We start from the raw sequence: 17,668 nt of genomic DNA, 5'->3' as shown, positions 1-17,668 counted from the left end.
TAGGAAAAGCGGTAGATTTTTCAGGAAAGTCATCCAGAACCACGGGTCAGGGGAGACGTACCGTATGGGATGAGAGGACTACATCGGACGAGATATGAAAACCTGAGAGCTTAAAGGTGGAAGACAGGGTAATGTGCACGACAGAGATGAAAACTAAAACATCTTGCGTGAGTTAATAAGAGTGAAAAGCTGTGTGCATTGTACATAACATAGGTGGGAGGGGTGGTGAAAAATATACAGGAAAGACAATGATAGATATAGAAAACTAAAACCGAGAGAAGCAAAGAGTAGTTACAGTGAAGAAAAGCTGAGACGGTATAAATTAACGTAAATTTAGGCCAGGTGGGTGGCAAGAACCAAGGACATGTTGTAGTGTTAGTTTGCGTCTGCAGAGATCTGAGACACTGATGTCTGGGGGTAAAATCCAGATGGACGTGTGGTAAAACAGGCGCTGAGGTCACGAATGTCATGTTGTAGAGCATGCTCTGCAACAGGATATTGCAAGTTGCCAGTATATACTCTCTGCCTACGCCCATTCATCCTAATTGATAATTTGTTGGTAGTCATACCAATGTAGAAGGCTGAACAGTGTTTACATAATACCTGGTATATGATGTGTCGTTTCGCAGGTGGCTCTCCCATTGATAGTATATGTTTTACCAGTTACAGGGCTATTATAGGTGATGTTAGGAGGGTGCATAGGGCAAGTCTTGCAGTGGGGACAATCACAGGGGTAGGGAGATGTTTGCAGAAGGAGCACAAAGTCTGAAAAAAATATTGTGGAGATTGGGTGGGTGGCAGAAAGCTATTCTAGATGTGGTGGGTAAAATTTCAGACAGAATGGGTCTCATTTCAGGCATGATTTTAGGAAGTCATGACCCTGTCAAAGCAGCTGATTAACACATTTCAGACCAGGATAATACTGAGTCTTCAAGGACGGCCAGGATGATTGGGTTTGTGGATCTTAGGAAGAAGGTAAAAAATGAGGATGCATGTTTGGGTGAGGTGAGAAGTCCTATGGATTGAGGTGTTAGTCCTTGTGAGTCAAGTACTACAGTGGTAGATCCTTTGTCTGCTGGGAAGATAATGATGGAGTCATCAGCTTTTAGGGATCATAGAGCCTGAAGTTCGGCAGAGGACAATCTAGTATCATGTTGTAGGGACCTGAGGAAGGGTTGTGAAGCAATGCTGGATGTGAAGAATTCTTTGAAGGCTTGTAAGGAATGATATTGAGGTAACGGTGGTGGGCCAAGTTGCGATCGTGGGCTGAGCTATTCAAGGCAGGGTTCAGTGTTAGGTTTGCTGTTGGAAAGTTCTTTGGGTTGGATCCCAAGAACCAATCACAACAGTACAGTGTCCTTAACCTCTCATCGAAAGCACTCTCCCCTCCTGAATTATCTAAGGGCCTCACTTTCAGCCCTAAACCTGCATTTGATCGTGCAGCTTTGGTGAAGGACCTCCTTTCCTTCATGCATAATATTCATTGGAAATATCAGTTTGCAACCCAACCCCAAAACCTTTCCAACAGCAAACCTGAAAGTCCAACTTGGTCCTCCACTGCTACCTCAAACTCATCCTTTACAAGTCTTCCAAGAATTCCTCACATCCAGCATTGCTTCACAACTCTTCCTCAGGTCCCTACAACATGACCCTAACCAGTCCCCAGCAGAACTCCAGGCTCTATGTTCCCTAAAAGCTGATGACTCCATCATTATTCTCCCAGCAGACAAAGGATCTACCATTGTTGTACTTGACTGAAAGGAGTATGTTAATGAAGGTCCATGCCAATTGTCTGACGCCTCTATGTACAGTGTCTGCCATCAAGATCCCATCCTTGTGATTCAAACTGACTTGCAGCCCCTCCTTAAAACCTCAGGTCCCTCACAAGGACTAACACCTCAATCCATAGAACTTCTCACCCCACCCAAACCACACGCCCCCACCTTTTACCTTCTTCCCAAGATCCACAAACCAAATCATTCTGGCCATCCTATAGTTACTGGCTTCAAAGCACCCACTGAATGTATATCTGCCTTAGTATATCGACACCTGTAACCTATAGTACAAAGACTCCCCTCCTACATTAAAGATATCAACCACTTCCTAGATAATCTGAAATCCATGACCAATCCACTCCCTCTACACACCTTCCATGTCAACCACTGATGCCACCTCCCTCTATACCAACATCGTGCACGTACATGGTCTGTGTGGTGGTGAACATTTCCTCAGTCAGCACCTACCTGATTCCAAGCCTATGACATCCTTCCTACTCATCTTAATCAACTTTATACGTACCAACAACTACTCCACCTTTGAGGGGCAGACACACAAACAGATTAAGGGTATGGCTATGGGAACCAGCATGGCTCCTTCCTATGCCAACCTTTTCATGAGTCACTTGGAGGGAGCTTTCCGGGGATCCATAAGTCTTCAGCCCCTGGTTTGGTTTAGATACATTGATGACATCTTTACCATATAGACTCATGTTGAGGCTGACCTGCTAAAATTTCTGGAATCTTGAATACCTTCTCCCAATTAAATTTCACATGGCCCTATTCTGAATCCCATGCCATTTTCCTTGATGTTGACCTCATCCTCACCGAAGGGCAGCTACACACTTCTGTCCACATTAAACCTACCAACAAATAACAGTACTTACATTTTGACAGTTGCCATCCTTTCCATGTCAAACTTTACCTTTCATACAGCTTTGGCATCCTAGGCAAACTTATTTGTCTGGATGCAGACTCTTTACAGCAATACACCACCATTCTCACCTCAGCTTTCACTGCATGTAATTGTGCCACCAGTCTTGTTAAAAAGCAGATTTCCCTGGCCATCACATCCAATCCTGGTACTGCTGATCCTTCCATGAAACAGCTTCAGAGCACACCATTAATGAGTCAGTATTATCCTGGTCTGGAATGTGTTAATCAGCTGCTTTGACAGGGTCATGACTTCCTAAAATCATGCCTGAAATGAGACCCATTCTGTCTGAAATTTTGCCCACCACATCTAGAATAGCTTTCTGCCGCCCACCCAATCTCCACAATATTTTTTTCAGACGTTGTGCTCCTTCTGCAAACATCTTCCTACCCCTGTGATTGTCCCCACTGCAAGACTTGCCCTATGCACCCTCCTACCATCACCTATAATAGCCCTGTAACTGGTAAAATATATACTATCAATGGGAGAGCCACCTGCGAAACGACACATCATATACCAGCTATTATGTAAACACTGTTCAGCCTTCTACATTGGTATGACTACCAACAAATTATCAATTAGGATGAATGGGCGTAGGCAGAGGGTATATACTGGCAACTTGCAATATCCTGTTGCAGAGCATGCTCTACAACATGACATTCGTGACATCAGTGTCTCCGATCTCTGCAGACGCAAACTAACACTACAACATGTCCTTGGTTCTTGCCACCCACCTGGCCTAAATTTACGTTAATTTATTCCGTCTCAGCTTTTCTTCACTGTAACTACTCTTTGCTTCTCTCGGTTTTAGTTTTCTATATCTATCATTGTCTTTTCTGTATATTTTTCACCACCCCTCCCACCTCTGTTATGTACAATGCACACAGATTTTCACTCTTATTAACTCATGCAAGATGTTTTAGTTTTCATCTCTGTCGTGCACATTACCCTGTCTTCCACCTTTAAGTTCTCAGGTTTTCATATCTCGTCCGATGTAGTCCTCTCATCCCGTATGGTACGTCTCCCCTGACCCGTGGTTCTGGATGACTTTCCTGAAAAATCTACCGCTTTTCGTAGACCTCTCCAGTCTTTTTCTTTCACCCTACTTCCTTCCCCCTCAACCCTTCTGCCTGCAGAATGCGCCACTGGCTCCAAAAGCTTGCGAGTCACAACAGGCTTATATGTGTGTGTTCTGCCGCTGCTTGGTGAATAGATTTTTTATTTATCCAACTAAATAATTTTATAAATAATTGAAAATATACATAACATTCCTGTAGCCATGGATTATTTTGAAATTAACTATTTCATCTTGTTCAAGTTATAATAAAGTGATCTAATATGTTGTATCTGTAATAGTACCCATTCGGCCTCCTCCAGAGGTAAATCTAAGAACCCACCACTTTGCCAATGAGTATTATTTCATGCAGCAAAACACCAGTAGTTTGAAGTCTGTCATGACCCATTCAAAGAAAATCTAATTTTTTCAACGAAACTATCACAGACAATTTGTAATGGTGCTACAGATGTGATCCAGAAAGTAGACAACAGTCATGTCTATGAAAGTTACCTAGCTCACTTCACCCAAAAATTTTTATTAAGTAAAATCAAATATGAAGACGATGCTGATCCATGTTCTGACTCCGTATGGACCATACATTTAGAATTCATGCCTCAAAAGCAGAAAGCAAACCAACAATTATATTTGGTGGTTATGAGAAGACTGCATAGAAGTTTGGTGTGAAAATATTTGGCTGTGCGGAATTCTGGCTAGTGGTTCCTGCATCATCACAGTGTTCCCACACATGTGCTTCTCAGTGTATGCCAGTTTTTGGCCTCAATGAAGATTTGACACACCTCCCCTATTTGCCTGTTATAACTCACTTATACTTCTTTTTGTTCCCTGGGATGTGAACTTGAAAGGAATGCATTTTGCTGATGTGGACAATGTGAAACACATGTCGCAATGGTGTTAGCAAGTATCAAAGAAGAATGAATGTTTGGACAAGTGGGTTAGAGCTTATGGAGAGTACTTTGCAGAAGGTTAAAGTTGTATTTGAAAGGAAAGGTACATGCTTTTTTGAAGAAATTCTGTTTATTTTTGGGTCCTCTCTTTTACAGAACTCCATGATAAGAAGTTCACTAGTTGAATTTTATATTGGCTTAAGCACATAGAGCATATAGAGAACGACTTGTATGAATATCAAGAGCTCAGATGGAAACCCAGTTCTAAGCAAAGAAGGGAAAGCAGAAAGGTGGAAGGAGTATATAGAGGGTCTATACAAGGGCGATGTACTTGAGGACAATATTATGGAAATGGAAGAGGATGTAGATGAAGATGAAATGGGAGATACGATACTGCGTGAAGAGTTTGACAGAGCACTGAAAGACCTGAGTCGAAACAAGGCCCCCGGAGTAGACAATATTCCATTGGAACTACTGACGGCCGTGGGAGAGCCAGTCCTGACAAAACTCTACCATTTGGTGAGCAAGATGTATGAAACAGGTGAAATACCCTCAGACTTCAAGAAGAATATAATAATTCCAATCCCAAAGAAAGCAGGTGTTGACAGATGTGAAAATTACCGAACTATCAGCTTAATAAGTCACAGCTGCAAAATACTAACACGAATTCTTTACAGACAAATGGAAAAACTAGTAGAAGCCAACCTCGGGGAAGATCAGTTTGGATTCCGTAGAAACACTGGAACACGTGAGGCAATACTGACCTTACGACTTATCTTAGAAGAAAGATTAAGGAAAGGCAAACCTACGTTTCTAGCATTTGTAGACTTAGAGAAAGCTTTTGACAATGTTGACTGGAATACTCTCTTTCAAATTCTAAAGGTGGCAGGGGTAAAATACAGGGAGCGAAAGGCTATTTACAATTTGTACAGAAACCAGATGGCAGTTATAAGAGTCGAGGGACATGAAAGGGAAGCAGTGGTTGGGAAGGGAGTAAGACAGGGTTGTAGCCTCTCCCCGATGTTGTTCAATCTGTATATTGAGCAAGCAGTAAAGGAAACAAAAGAAAAATTCGGAGTAGGTATTAAAATTCATGGAGAAGAAATAAAAACTTTGAGGTTCGCCGATGACATTGTAATTCTGTCAGAGACAGCAAAGGGCTGGGAAGAGCAGTTGAATGGAATGGACAGTGTCTTGAAAGGAGGATATAAGATGAACATCAACAAAAGCAAAACAAGGATAATGGAATGTAGTCTAATTAAGTCGGGTGATGCTGAGGGAATTAGATTAGGAAATGAGGCACTTAAAGTAGTAAAGGAGTTTTGCTATTTGGGGAGCAAAATAACTGATGATGGTCGAAGTAGAGAGGATATAAAATGTAGGCTGGCAATGGCAAGGAAAGCGTTTCTGAAGAAGAGAAATTTGTTAACATCCAGTATTGATTTAAGTGTCAGGAAGTCATTTCTGAAAGTATTTGTATGGAGTGTAGCCATGTATGGAAGTGAAACATGGACGATAAATAGTTTGGACAAGAAGAGAATAGAAGCTTTTGAAATGTGGTGCTATAGAAGAATGCTGAAGATTAGATGGGTAGATCACATAACTAATGAGGAAGTATTGAATGGGATTGGGGAAAAGAGAAGTTTGTGGCACAACTTGACCAGAAGAAGGGATCGGTTGGTAGGACATGTTCTGAGGCATCAAGGGATCACCAATTTAGTATTGGAGGGCAGCGTGGAGGGTAAAAATCGTAGAGGGAGACCAAGAGATGAATACACTAAGCAGATTCAGAAGGATGTAGGTTGCAGTAGGTACTGGGAGATGAAAAAGCTTGCACAGGATGGAGTAGCATGGAGAGCTGCATCAAACCAGTCTCAGGACTGAAGACCACAACAACAACAAGCATATGGTGTGGATATATGTATGCAATTTCTATAGGCAGCTACAGATTACAATGCTCCATCTTTGACAACTTGTCATAACAGCAAACAGTGAACATTTCGCAGATGACTATGTACTGTTTTTCAAGGTATCATGAACATTGGTTTGTCAGACAGATGTTAATTGTGAAACATGATATGTTTAAATACATGTACCTGACATGCTTCACTCATTCAAGATATTCTATCAGCTGAAACATTCAATTCCAACTGTTAGTTCCTTATCTCAAAATATTCAGTTTAGGTTTCTCTATCGTGTGCTTAGACCTGTCTGTGAAGATGTGGAACAACCTCTTGCTCCTAAGCCACTGTACAATACGTTGCGGAAGATACTTCATACTGAGTTATCTTAGTGCTTTCTGTTTGCATATAGAGCTCAAAAAAATGATTGTGTGTATGTTTCTGTACTCAGCCTAATCCCTGTCATTTTGATCTAATGGGCTCATACAAAATGTGCAGTTATGGCTGTAATTTGTATATGAAATACGGCTTTTCAAATTTTTCCTGACAATTTTTCACAGAAAAACCATTCCTTTCTTCTTACAGTCCCCTTTTTAACCTCTCTGACAATCTCTTAGATTTTTGTAATTACAGAATGGCCTAGATGTTCTTCATTGAATATCATTTATTCATTATTCAAAACAATTTGACAATGATCCCCCATTACTTTATGTGACGATACCCCATTTCCCCACCAGGAGCACATGGCTACTTTAATGAATTCTGCAACAACTTGTGAGCATACATTTTGCATTGAATACGCTAAGCAACCTCTAAGCAGGCCTACAGTTCACTCTTGGTACAAGACCTTTGTTGAGATGGTTTGTTGTTCACTGCAAAATGATAAATCACCACGTCAGCCATGTGTTGATAATTATGTCAAACAGGTTAGGGAGTGCTTTGTCCACAGTCCAAAAAAACCAATGTGACTTGTGTCCTGCAAGACAGGTATTCTGTAAAAGACTGGCGAGTACTGCATAGGTGTTTTACACCAGATTGGTGGATTGGCCATGAAGGACCAGTCACGTGGCCACAACGCTCCTCAGACTTGACAGCACTGGATTTATTTCTCTGTGATTTCATTAAAGACCTTGTGTATATTCCTTCCTTAACAAACAGTTTAGCTGGCTTCAAAAATCATATCTATGCTGTTGTTGCACAAGTTCCACATAATTTGCTGCAACAAGTGTGGGAAGAAATTGATTACCGGTGAGATATTTGCCACATCAGGATTGGTAGTCACATTGAACCAAAATTACACTTGACATTTTTATGTGAAACTTGAAGTTGTACAAAGTGACACCTCTACCGATTCTGTAAATTATCTCAATAAATTTCTATATCATTGAAAAGTTGTAAAATCCTTTTTGACTCATCCAGTATTTTGCCTTTACTAATTCAGCAATGTGGTGTTTAGCTTTCCAAATAATCCTATTATCTCATTTTTATGCTGTACATTTACCTGATTTTCTGTTCAGCAAATCATTAGCCTCACTTATTGCTTATTCTAGCATTAGTATTATTACGTAATATTTGTCACAGAATAGACTGTTCATTCTATTCACACTATTGTTTGATTCTACATTCAAGAGCAATCTTATATATGTGTGTGCAGCTTCTAAAAAGCAATAGGTTTGATAATTTATGACTGAGAGGACATTTCATTTAGCATAAAAATTTAATTTTGCGGTGAACACACAGTGCATAGTGGGGCAATCACACTGTTGTAGAAATAATTCAAAAGCCAAGATCCCTTAAATACTGTTTACTGGATAACCGGTTTCAACACACTAAAGGTGCCACCATCAGATCTGAATGTAGGTTAACATTTATAAACCATTTCGATATAATGATACACGAGGCAGACCAGCTGATATAAAATCATTGTAGTAGTATTTAAGCGATCTTGGCTTTTGAATTATTTCTAAAATTTAATTTATTGAATACATTAAATAAGGTGATATATAATGGTTTGTCCAACTTGATATCACAGGAATTTGGCTGAACTTATTGAGAGGTTCATTCAAGAAACAAAGGAGCAACAGTCTGATGGGATAAATGATGGCACCGGAAATGCTGTGATGTCATCGTGTGCTGATTTGTTTGTCTTCTACAAAAAGTGCATGGTACAGTGCACACAACTCAGTACTGGAGAGGCCATGCTAGGACTCACAGCCACTTTTCAGAAGTATCTACGAGAATATGCAGTAAAGCTGTTACAGAACAACCTTCCAAAGTATGTATTTATAACTCTGTGTGTGTAACTTGTCATGAGTTTGTCTGCATTGGCTGAATTGTTCATATCATATATACTAGCTCGTTATAAAATTTTTACTGGGCTGTAATATAAATTAGTTATTTTTCATTTTCTTTTGTTGTCACATCACATCGTTTTTATGGCAGAGATGCTATTGCACTAAAAACCTGAAAACAGTTATCTAATTATCCTTTTATGTGATTCATATTTTAAAATTTGCTTTTCTCAGATATTATTTATATCTTCATGTGAAACAAATAATGTTTATTCTGCCCCCTTTCCCCTATATTTTATTCAGTTCACAAGGGAGCAGTTACAGGGATACATCTATGTAATATAAATTTCATGTGCCCACTACATGCTATGCAACATTTGAGTAGAGAGCACACATTGGTGAAGCAGTTACATAGTAAGTATGAGGGACTATACACGGACATATTCAGAGTTCACCCAAAGAGTTGCAACTGTGTCAGATCTTCAAGCTCTCATGTTAAAAGTAAACCTACTAACAAGGGGTCCTCAGTGGTCGGCTCTCTTCGATTTTCTTTATACGTAGGACCTGAAGACATGACGTTGTCTGTGCACTGTTAAGTGCAAAACAAAACATATTGAATGTTGTAAAAGAGCTGCAGGAAACTCAGTGCACTAGCATAAAAATCTTGTAATCACAAAAGGCACTGATTTTATCCTCATAGGTTGTAAACTTTTTCCTTTTGTCTGAATTCTGTATTTATTATCAAATGGAATTTTAAGTTAACAGATATTTAGTCAGTCATTACTTTTTAATGAAATGAAGATTTTTATATGTTTAATTACTAATCACATGAAAATACGTGATAAAATTAATACAAAAATGTGAAAACATCAATGTAAAACTTTTTTTGTTTCTAGAAATTGAATGGTATTATTGATAGATATATTTTTTCATTGAACAATAAGGCATTTCATACATCTGTTTCAATTTAATTTAATTTAATTACTAATTAAAAAATTTATATATTAATTTTACTTAAGAAATGTGATTTAATATTCATTACTTAACATTTACATTTTATAACTAACAGAAAACTCAAATTAAACAAAAAATTACTTATTGCAAGAATGTGACTTGCAACTTCACAATCACAAGGTTGATGTCCAGATGATGATCTTCAAATTTGCAGGTATGAAGAAAATCTTGTAGGGCCAGTTTGTGAGTTCCTCTTGTTAGATGACTAGGTTCTGCAACTACCTGAAGTTTAAAAGCTCATGTCTTCTATTGAGGTATGAGAAAATACGCAAGGGCTTTTTCCTCAGTCTCTAGAATAATTGAAAGTTAAAACAAAAGTCAGTGTTAATCAGATGTCAAATGCAAATACTACATGCAGGGTGTTTCATGTAAGATGTTTTTCCCTGTAACATGCAGAACAGTAAGAGAAAGGCATATTCTTTTGGGATAGTTAAACATTACAAACAGTACCCTTTCTACAGTTATGATTTAATTATTTTACAGATAGTTACAGCAATAAACTATAATTTTTTTAAAAAAATTAGATATTATTCTTTTGTATCATACAGTTATAAATAATACATCAAATGAAAGAGCAATTCTCACAGTTTTTCTTACAGGTGTTGTGTATACAGGTTTTTGTATTAATTTTAATTTATCACATATTTTCATGTGATTAGTAATTAAACATATAAAAATCTTCATTTCATTTAAAAGTTATGACTGACTCAATATCTGTTAACTTAAAATTCCATTTGATAATAAACACAGAATTCACACAAAAGGAAAAAGTTTACAACCTATGAGGATAAAATCAGTGCCTTTTGTGATTACAAGATTTTTATGCCAGTGCACTGAGTTTCCTGCAGCACATTGAGTCAATGTGCATGTTCTTCCAACAAATTGATCAATATGTCTTGAGTAGTTCTTGCAACAACTGCTTCAGGCCTATATCTTAGGTCAGTTAGATCAGCTGGTATAGGAGGCACATACACATGATAATTTATGAACAACCAAAGGTTAAAATCGCATGGCATCAGATCAGGTGAAAGTGTAGGCCATGTGAAGCAAGCTCTGTCATCCAGCCCCTAGCGGCTAATCCAATGATTGGGCGCACCGTCTTTTAACCAATCGCATACTGAGTTATGCCAGTGAGACAGCACGCAATCTTGCTGTCAGATAAAGTTCTGTGGTTCAGCTTCTTCCAATTGAGGAAAGAGCTTCACTGAAAAAGAAAGGACCATGAACTTTCTGCTGGGATACGGAACAAAAAACATTCAATTTAGGGGAGTCTTGTTGCAGCAGTACCATCTCATGGGGATTTGCAGATCCCAACATGCAAACATTTGTGTGTTCACATTTCCGCTTAAGTGAAATGTCAATTCATCACTGAAGATGACACGATCCAGAAAATCTTTGTTATGCACCAACATTTCACTTGCAGACATGGGATGTAAGCCATAGTCTGTAGACTTTAGAACTTGTAATGACTGCAAATGATAAGGACGCAGTTGTAAGCATTTCCTTAAAAGTGTCCATGCAGATGTCACAGAAATTTCTAATTTATGTCTAACCATCCAAATTGATTTTTTTGGGGGGGGGGGGGGGGATTTGCATAAAAGACTCCCTGAATCATGGAACACATTCTTCAGTCATTTTTTGTTGGCCCATACTCTTCCCTCTGCAAAGACAGCTGGTTTCTTCAAACTGATGATACCGTCTGTGGGTGCAGTTATCATTTGGAGGATTACAGTGGAACTTAAACAGAATGCATGTTGCACTGTAACAATAGATTCAGCAAACTTCAAAACACAAGAAGCGTTCTGTTCCCTCGTTGCCATCATTGCAACTAGCGCTTTCTAACAGAAGACACAGGAAACAGTGCATGCACGTGTGCACAGGTATACAAACAGTATTGATTGAGTTGTTCTTTAATTTGATGTGTTATTTATAATTGTAAGTTGAATGTAATAAATGCCAGGAAGTCTTAAAAACCTGATATTAATTTTGAAACACGCAGTGTTTAAACCAACTGTGTACAAACAATTTACATCAAATTTCCATCAGTTTTAGTTATAGAGCTAAAAATTTTCAGAGTTTTAGGAGTGGATACAATGTGCTGCACATAATTGAAAGCTGCGAAGGCCGTGTGTCCATTTAAGTGTAGTGCTTAAACAGGTGCTCATTTTCCTGAATGTGTAACTCAATGCACCTTCTGAACCGTGTGTGGATGAGATTAAAGTATAGTGTTTTAGATTGAGTTAGCTGTGAATTACCTAATGCAGATTTAATTTCATTATTAGTTTCTTCACATAAAGATTGTAAGCTGGTTTTGCAACTGAGTCTTTCAAGGAAGCCCTTGAGTGTGAGGTCGCAAAAGGCCAGTGACTTTTATGGCATGCAACACTCCACTTATTGTCTACCATGCGACCACATTATTGGCTGCTAATGGCAACAGGGAAGTATTCAGTGGTGCCCACAGAACATAGTTGAACTGCTTAATCGACAAGTAACTCACAATAGAGCTAGTTGTGTTGATACAAAGCAGAGCAATTGCAACAATAGACAAAGAAAACATTGCAGTATATCTGCAACAGAAGTTATCAAAGTTGACATTTTGTCAGAAAGGAACCCAAGGAATTTTGCAGAGTGAGAAAGAAATGGCAGATGAGATATTATCATTTCTGCAAGATGAGTCAGTGGAATGTGTGGTGTCATATACGCTCAAACTGTGCAGATAATGTACATGAGAAGTACATTGATGATGATACATGCTTAACAAGTGAAAGTTATATTGAAACAGGTGTCTAGCCATGTAGTTCAGCATGCTTGTCGGACAGCGAGCCACAAGTCCCATCTCTAGTGCAATGTATTAAAGGACAATTATTGTCCAAGGAGTGGGTGCTAAACACAATTATGTACCCACAGGAGAAACAAAAAAAAGAAAGAAAGAAAGAACAGATTTTGAATAAGTCCGCAGCAATATGACCAGGTAATGCATAAGAAAAACTATGGCTACTCAAGAGAAAGCAAGGTGTATTTGGTATAAAAACTGGTGTTTGTGAGTTTCAAGGATACGTGATACAATTTACAGGATGTGCATGATAGTGACCTATTACATTATGCTCATCAAACTGCATGTGACAGATCACAGTGATTTCAAAGGAATCAGTGGATGGGTGCACAACTTCAAACAGTTACAAAATTGAAAGACATAAGATAAAGAAATTTCAAATAAATTGTCAACTTGATGAAGCACAGAAAACTGCAGAACAACCTGAAAATTTGTAGATAAGATAAACAAAGTTATCCCATCATTCAGTATGATATTTGTTTTCAACTGAAAAGTAAATGCATATGAAATGAACCCTGGAAATTAAAGGCACCAAGAGAGTTACATGAAAATCAACTAATATCAGTGCCTTACACATTCATATACAATTGTGCCAACTGTTAATATGGTTGGTAAATGGACTGTAGAGTTATTTATTGTTCTGCAAGAAGGTGGAGGTGCGCTGCCACCTACAATTCTTTCTTGGGTGTGTGATCTTGTTAGGGCAGTAGGGAATATTTATTTCACATTAACCAAGAGTTGGAAAATGGTCATAAGAGAACTACAGCTATGGTATGAGAACTGCTTTTGGCCAGTAGCTAGTCAAAATAACTTGATTTTGCTTGATTATTGGTCTATGTATAAAAAATCATAATACAAAAACAAAGATGATGTGACTTACCAAACAAAAGCGCTGGCAGGTCGATAGACACACAAACAAACACACAAAATTCAAGCTTTCGCAACCAACGGTTGCTTCATCAGGAAAGAGGGAAGTAGAGGGAAAGACGAAAGGATGTGGGTTTTAAGGGAGAGGGTAAGGAGTCGTTCCAATCCCGGGAACGGAAAGACTTACCTTAGGGGGAAAAAAGGACAGGTATACACTCGCACACGCGCACACGCGCGCGCACACACACACACACACACACACACACACACACACACATATATATCCATCTGCACATACACAGACATAAGCAGACATTTGTAAAGGCAAAGAGTTTGCTTCTTTTGATGAAGTTATGTATTATGTGGTAGGAATTAATTGTGGGCCAGCTCTTTTTTCCCTGTAATTGTAATTTTATTGATCTTGTAGCCTTAATAATGATTTTTTTAGCCCTTTGCTACTGCAGTGGTTGTAACAACAGTTGGTTTTGCTTATTTCTTCTCTTTTTAAGAGAACAATCTTTTGTGATTTTGCATTGAGAGGAAAACAAGGAACATGTAGTATCATCATTAACTTTATCACTAGGATGGATTTTCATTCTGCAGTAGAGGTACTGCTAGAAGTAAATCTGTAATGGTGGGTCATGAGTCATGCACGAATATTCAGACGGTAGAGCATTTACTGATTTAAGACAAAGGTTCCAGGGTTGAGTCCCAGTCTGGCACACAGTTTTAATTTGCCTAGAAGTTTCAACTTTATCGCCTTTTAACCCATGGATGTGTCATCAGAAAATTTGTCTGTCATTTAGGCTAGCTGCTCCATCATCAGGAATGTCAAACTTGACGAGGGACCTGAGAGACCTATCATCAGCTGGGCTGTCTACTGCAGGACTTATCCAAAACTTCCAAAGCCTTCTGAAAGAAGGAGAAGTAACGAGATACACCCCAGAGGAACAGGCAAGGGTCTGCAGGTTTGTGTGTTCACAAGTAGGTTAATATTTTTATTGGTGCGAGTCTGTATGTTACGTATATGAACATATTACATTTGTACTACTCTTTTAAAAGCTATGATGTACACTTCATTTCAAAAATTTAACTACTTTGCAGTATACTTACAACAGCAGAATATTGCCTGGAGACAACTCAGCAATTAGAAGAGAAGCTCAAAGAAAAAGTTGACCCTGGATTGGCTGAGAAGATTAATCTGTCCCAGGAACAGGATGTATTTCACAAGTAAGGAAGAACTGATCACTGCATTACGTCTCATTTAGTAGCAAGTATAATCATCTGCTCACCAGAATCATAAGAAAAGTGGTTTTTCTCTAGTTTGTGTTTCAGTTGTGATACATCCAAATGAACCTGCACTAATTCCAGAATTGTCATATTTACAATGGAAGCTGTTGCACAATATTGAAATTCAGTTAACACATTGAATGCCATGAACCTGCTTGTAGACATAGCAGAGCCTCAGACTTCATGCATTGTTCTTGCTGGCAGAAACCCTTACATGCCTGTTCAATTCTTAAAACAATAAATTAAATTAAATGGCATTTACAGAAAATAAAGTTAAGTAACTCTATTCTCATTCATGCATGTCTCTTACAGGTCAAACAATGGAAAATCCAGGATGTAATGTAACAATATTATGAAAAGGATAGTTGCTGCCCACCATATAGTGGAGATGCTGAGTGGCAGATAGGCACAACAAAAAGACTGTCACAAAATAAACTTTCAGCCAACAAGGCCTTTGTCTAAAATAGATGACACACACACATACACACTCATCTCTCACACGTATGACAGTTATGTGTGTGTGAGCACGTACATGTGTCTGTCGTCTGTTTTTGACAAAGGCCTTGTTGGCTAAAAGTTTATTTTATGTCAGTCTTTTTGTTGTGCATATCTGCAACTCAGCATCTCTGCTATATGGTGAGTAGCAACTATACTTTTCATAATATTCTCTTACAGGTCAAAATTTAAAAAAGATATCTATGCCTCCAAATGTTTTATGTAAAAATTCATAAAGATTTTTAAATAAAATGAACTTTACTAACATTCTACAACTTGATTCTCTATTTCTACATATTTATTTCTCAGTGTAATCACTCAGGCAATGAACACATTTCTCCCAACGTGAAACCAGTTTGTTGATGCCATCTCTGTAGAATTTCTGACTTTGTTGACAAAGTCTCAACCTCACCTCTGCCTGCACCATTTCATCACTATCAAAAAGAAGACCTCAAAGATGTTATTTAACCTTTGAAAACAGATGTAAATCGGATAGAGATTATTCAGGACTGTATGGGGGATGATCGATGATAGTGAACTTAAGATGTCAGATTGTTGTGTATTTCACAGTGCTTTTGTGTGGTCTGACATTGTCCTGCTGAAGGAAAGGGTGCTCCATGTGTAAACAAACTCTTCGAATTCGTGCTTTCAGTTTTATGAAGGTCTCGCAGTACCTTGCAGAGTTTACAGTGGTGCCTGTAGACATGAATTCCAAATACACCATACATTGAACATCTCAGAACACTGTGAGCATGACTTTGCCTGCTGATGGCATGGTCTTGAACATATTTGGCATCAGTGATTCATTGGGGTGGAACTCCATTGATGCTCCTTCATTTTTGGGTTGAAAATCATGAACCCAACTTTCATCATCTGTCACAATCTTGTTAAGGAAACTATCACCCTCACACCAAAAACCAGAATAAATTGTTGACAGATGTCCCATCTCCGTTGTTTCATATAGGAATGGACATCCAGCATGCACACAGGTTTCTGTACTGGAATTCTGCAGTGATGACCTGCACACGCTCTCGTAAAATGCCACACTTACCTAAGAGCTGTGTCTGTGTTATCTGACAATTTTCTCTGATGAATTCATCAACCTGATTCCATTAGTCTCGTCGATTGCCATTAGTGGTCATCCACTCCAAGCTCTGTCACGCATGTTGAGGTTGGTGCCAACCTTCCCTTCATTACAAGCACGAACAACCCAATGCCAAACATTACTGATGTTGATTAAAGTACCATCACTCACAGCTTTCATTCTTCTATGGATTTGATTTTGAGGCATAGTTTTCTGTAGTTACAAACTCGATTACAGCACTCTGTTTCTTAGACACTGATGGAGTTATGTTACATACCGTTATGCTACACACTAAAATTCATAGCCCTCTAGCAGCAGACGTTTGCAACATGCATCAGTGGAGCTACAAAGTCAACTGAGTAATACGCATGACATGTAATACCTCATTTGATATTTAGAAAGTGTTGTGTCAGTTACTGTGGGAGTCAGCACCGACATACAGAAGGAAGAAGAGAAACTGCAATGACCGGTTGCAGGAATACAAATTGATCTGCACATTAAACTTTCAAATGATACAGTACTTTATTTCGAAAAAGAAAATAAACATAACATTATGAAGTGACCCCTGTGCCTCCTACTTGCAAGTAGTTTAACTAATATTACTACTCGCAGAACACAGGCTAGGTAACATCTTCCTGTTACTCACTACTGTACTGATGCTCTTGAAGACTGCATGCTCTTGAAGACTGCAACCGCACTGGGGCCAAACAGCAATGGACAGCACATTAAATCAGCATTGACATGGGATACAGAGCTCTGACTTCCTTGGAAATGTGGCGCTGCCCACTCTTTCCATTGGTGCGTGGGGCAGCACTTTCTTGTTGCCACTTCGTGGCACTGCGTTGCTCAGTGTGCAGTCAATGCTTTAGGACTGCACATTCCTCCCCTCCAAAATGTTGCATCCATCGCTTTGGTGTAGGGAACCATCTTATGTCAACGGGGAGACGGGTGGGGGGGGGGGGGGGGGCGGAAGCTGGGTGGCATGAGGAGCCGGCCGGGAGTCCCAACTGTAACCAACGCTGTACCTCCGGCCATGCACCGACATCCGTCTTGCACTTTGAGAAGAACATCAGTCGGAGAACTCCCAGAAAGATGCCCATCCTCTTCCTGAGCAGTGATGGAGAGGGCAGTGATGACAACTACAGTAGCGATGATGATGACACAACAACGCACGGTCTACGGTGGATGCTGGGACAAGCGCTGGGAAGTTCAGCTGCTGTAG

At 39.1% G+C, this 17,668-nt stretch overlaps 1 protein-coding gene across 2 annotated transcripts in view; it reads left to right on the top strand.

Annotated features, from left to right (window-relative positions):
* The window catches only part of LOC126419116 (vacuolar protein sorting-associated protein 53 homolog), a 169,111-nt gene that overhangs the window by 100,841 nt on the left and 50,602 nt on the right, over nucleotides 1-17,668 (top strand). For both annotated transcript variants that reach the window (XM_050086213.1, XM_050086214.1), the window contains exons 9-11: nucleotides 8,605-8,847; nucleotides 14,384-14,545; nucleotides 14,682-14,807. In XM_050086213.1, coding sequence (XP_049942170.1) covers nucleotides 8,605-8,847; nucleotides 14,384-14,545; nucleotides 14,682-14,807 — 531 coding nt within the window. The remainder of the gene's footprint in view (nucleotides 1-8,604; nucleotides 8,848-14,383; nucleotides 14,546-14,681; nucleotides 14,808-17,668) is intronic.

The sequence above is a fragment of the Schistocerca serialis genome, chromosome 9, assembly GCF_023864345.2.
Source record: "Schistocerca serialis cubense isolate TAMUIC-IGC-003099 chromosome 9, iqSchSeri2.2, whole genome shotgun sequence".
Lineage (NCBI taxonomy): Eukaryota > Metazoa > Arthropoda > Insecta > Orthoptera > Acrididae > Schistocerca > Schistocerca serialis.
Note: the sequence above shows the minus strand (reverse complement) of the source record. Positions and strands in the feature narration are given on the sequence as shown.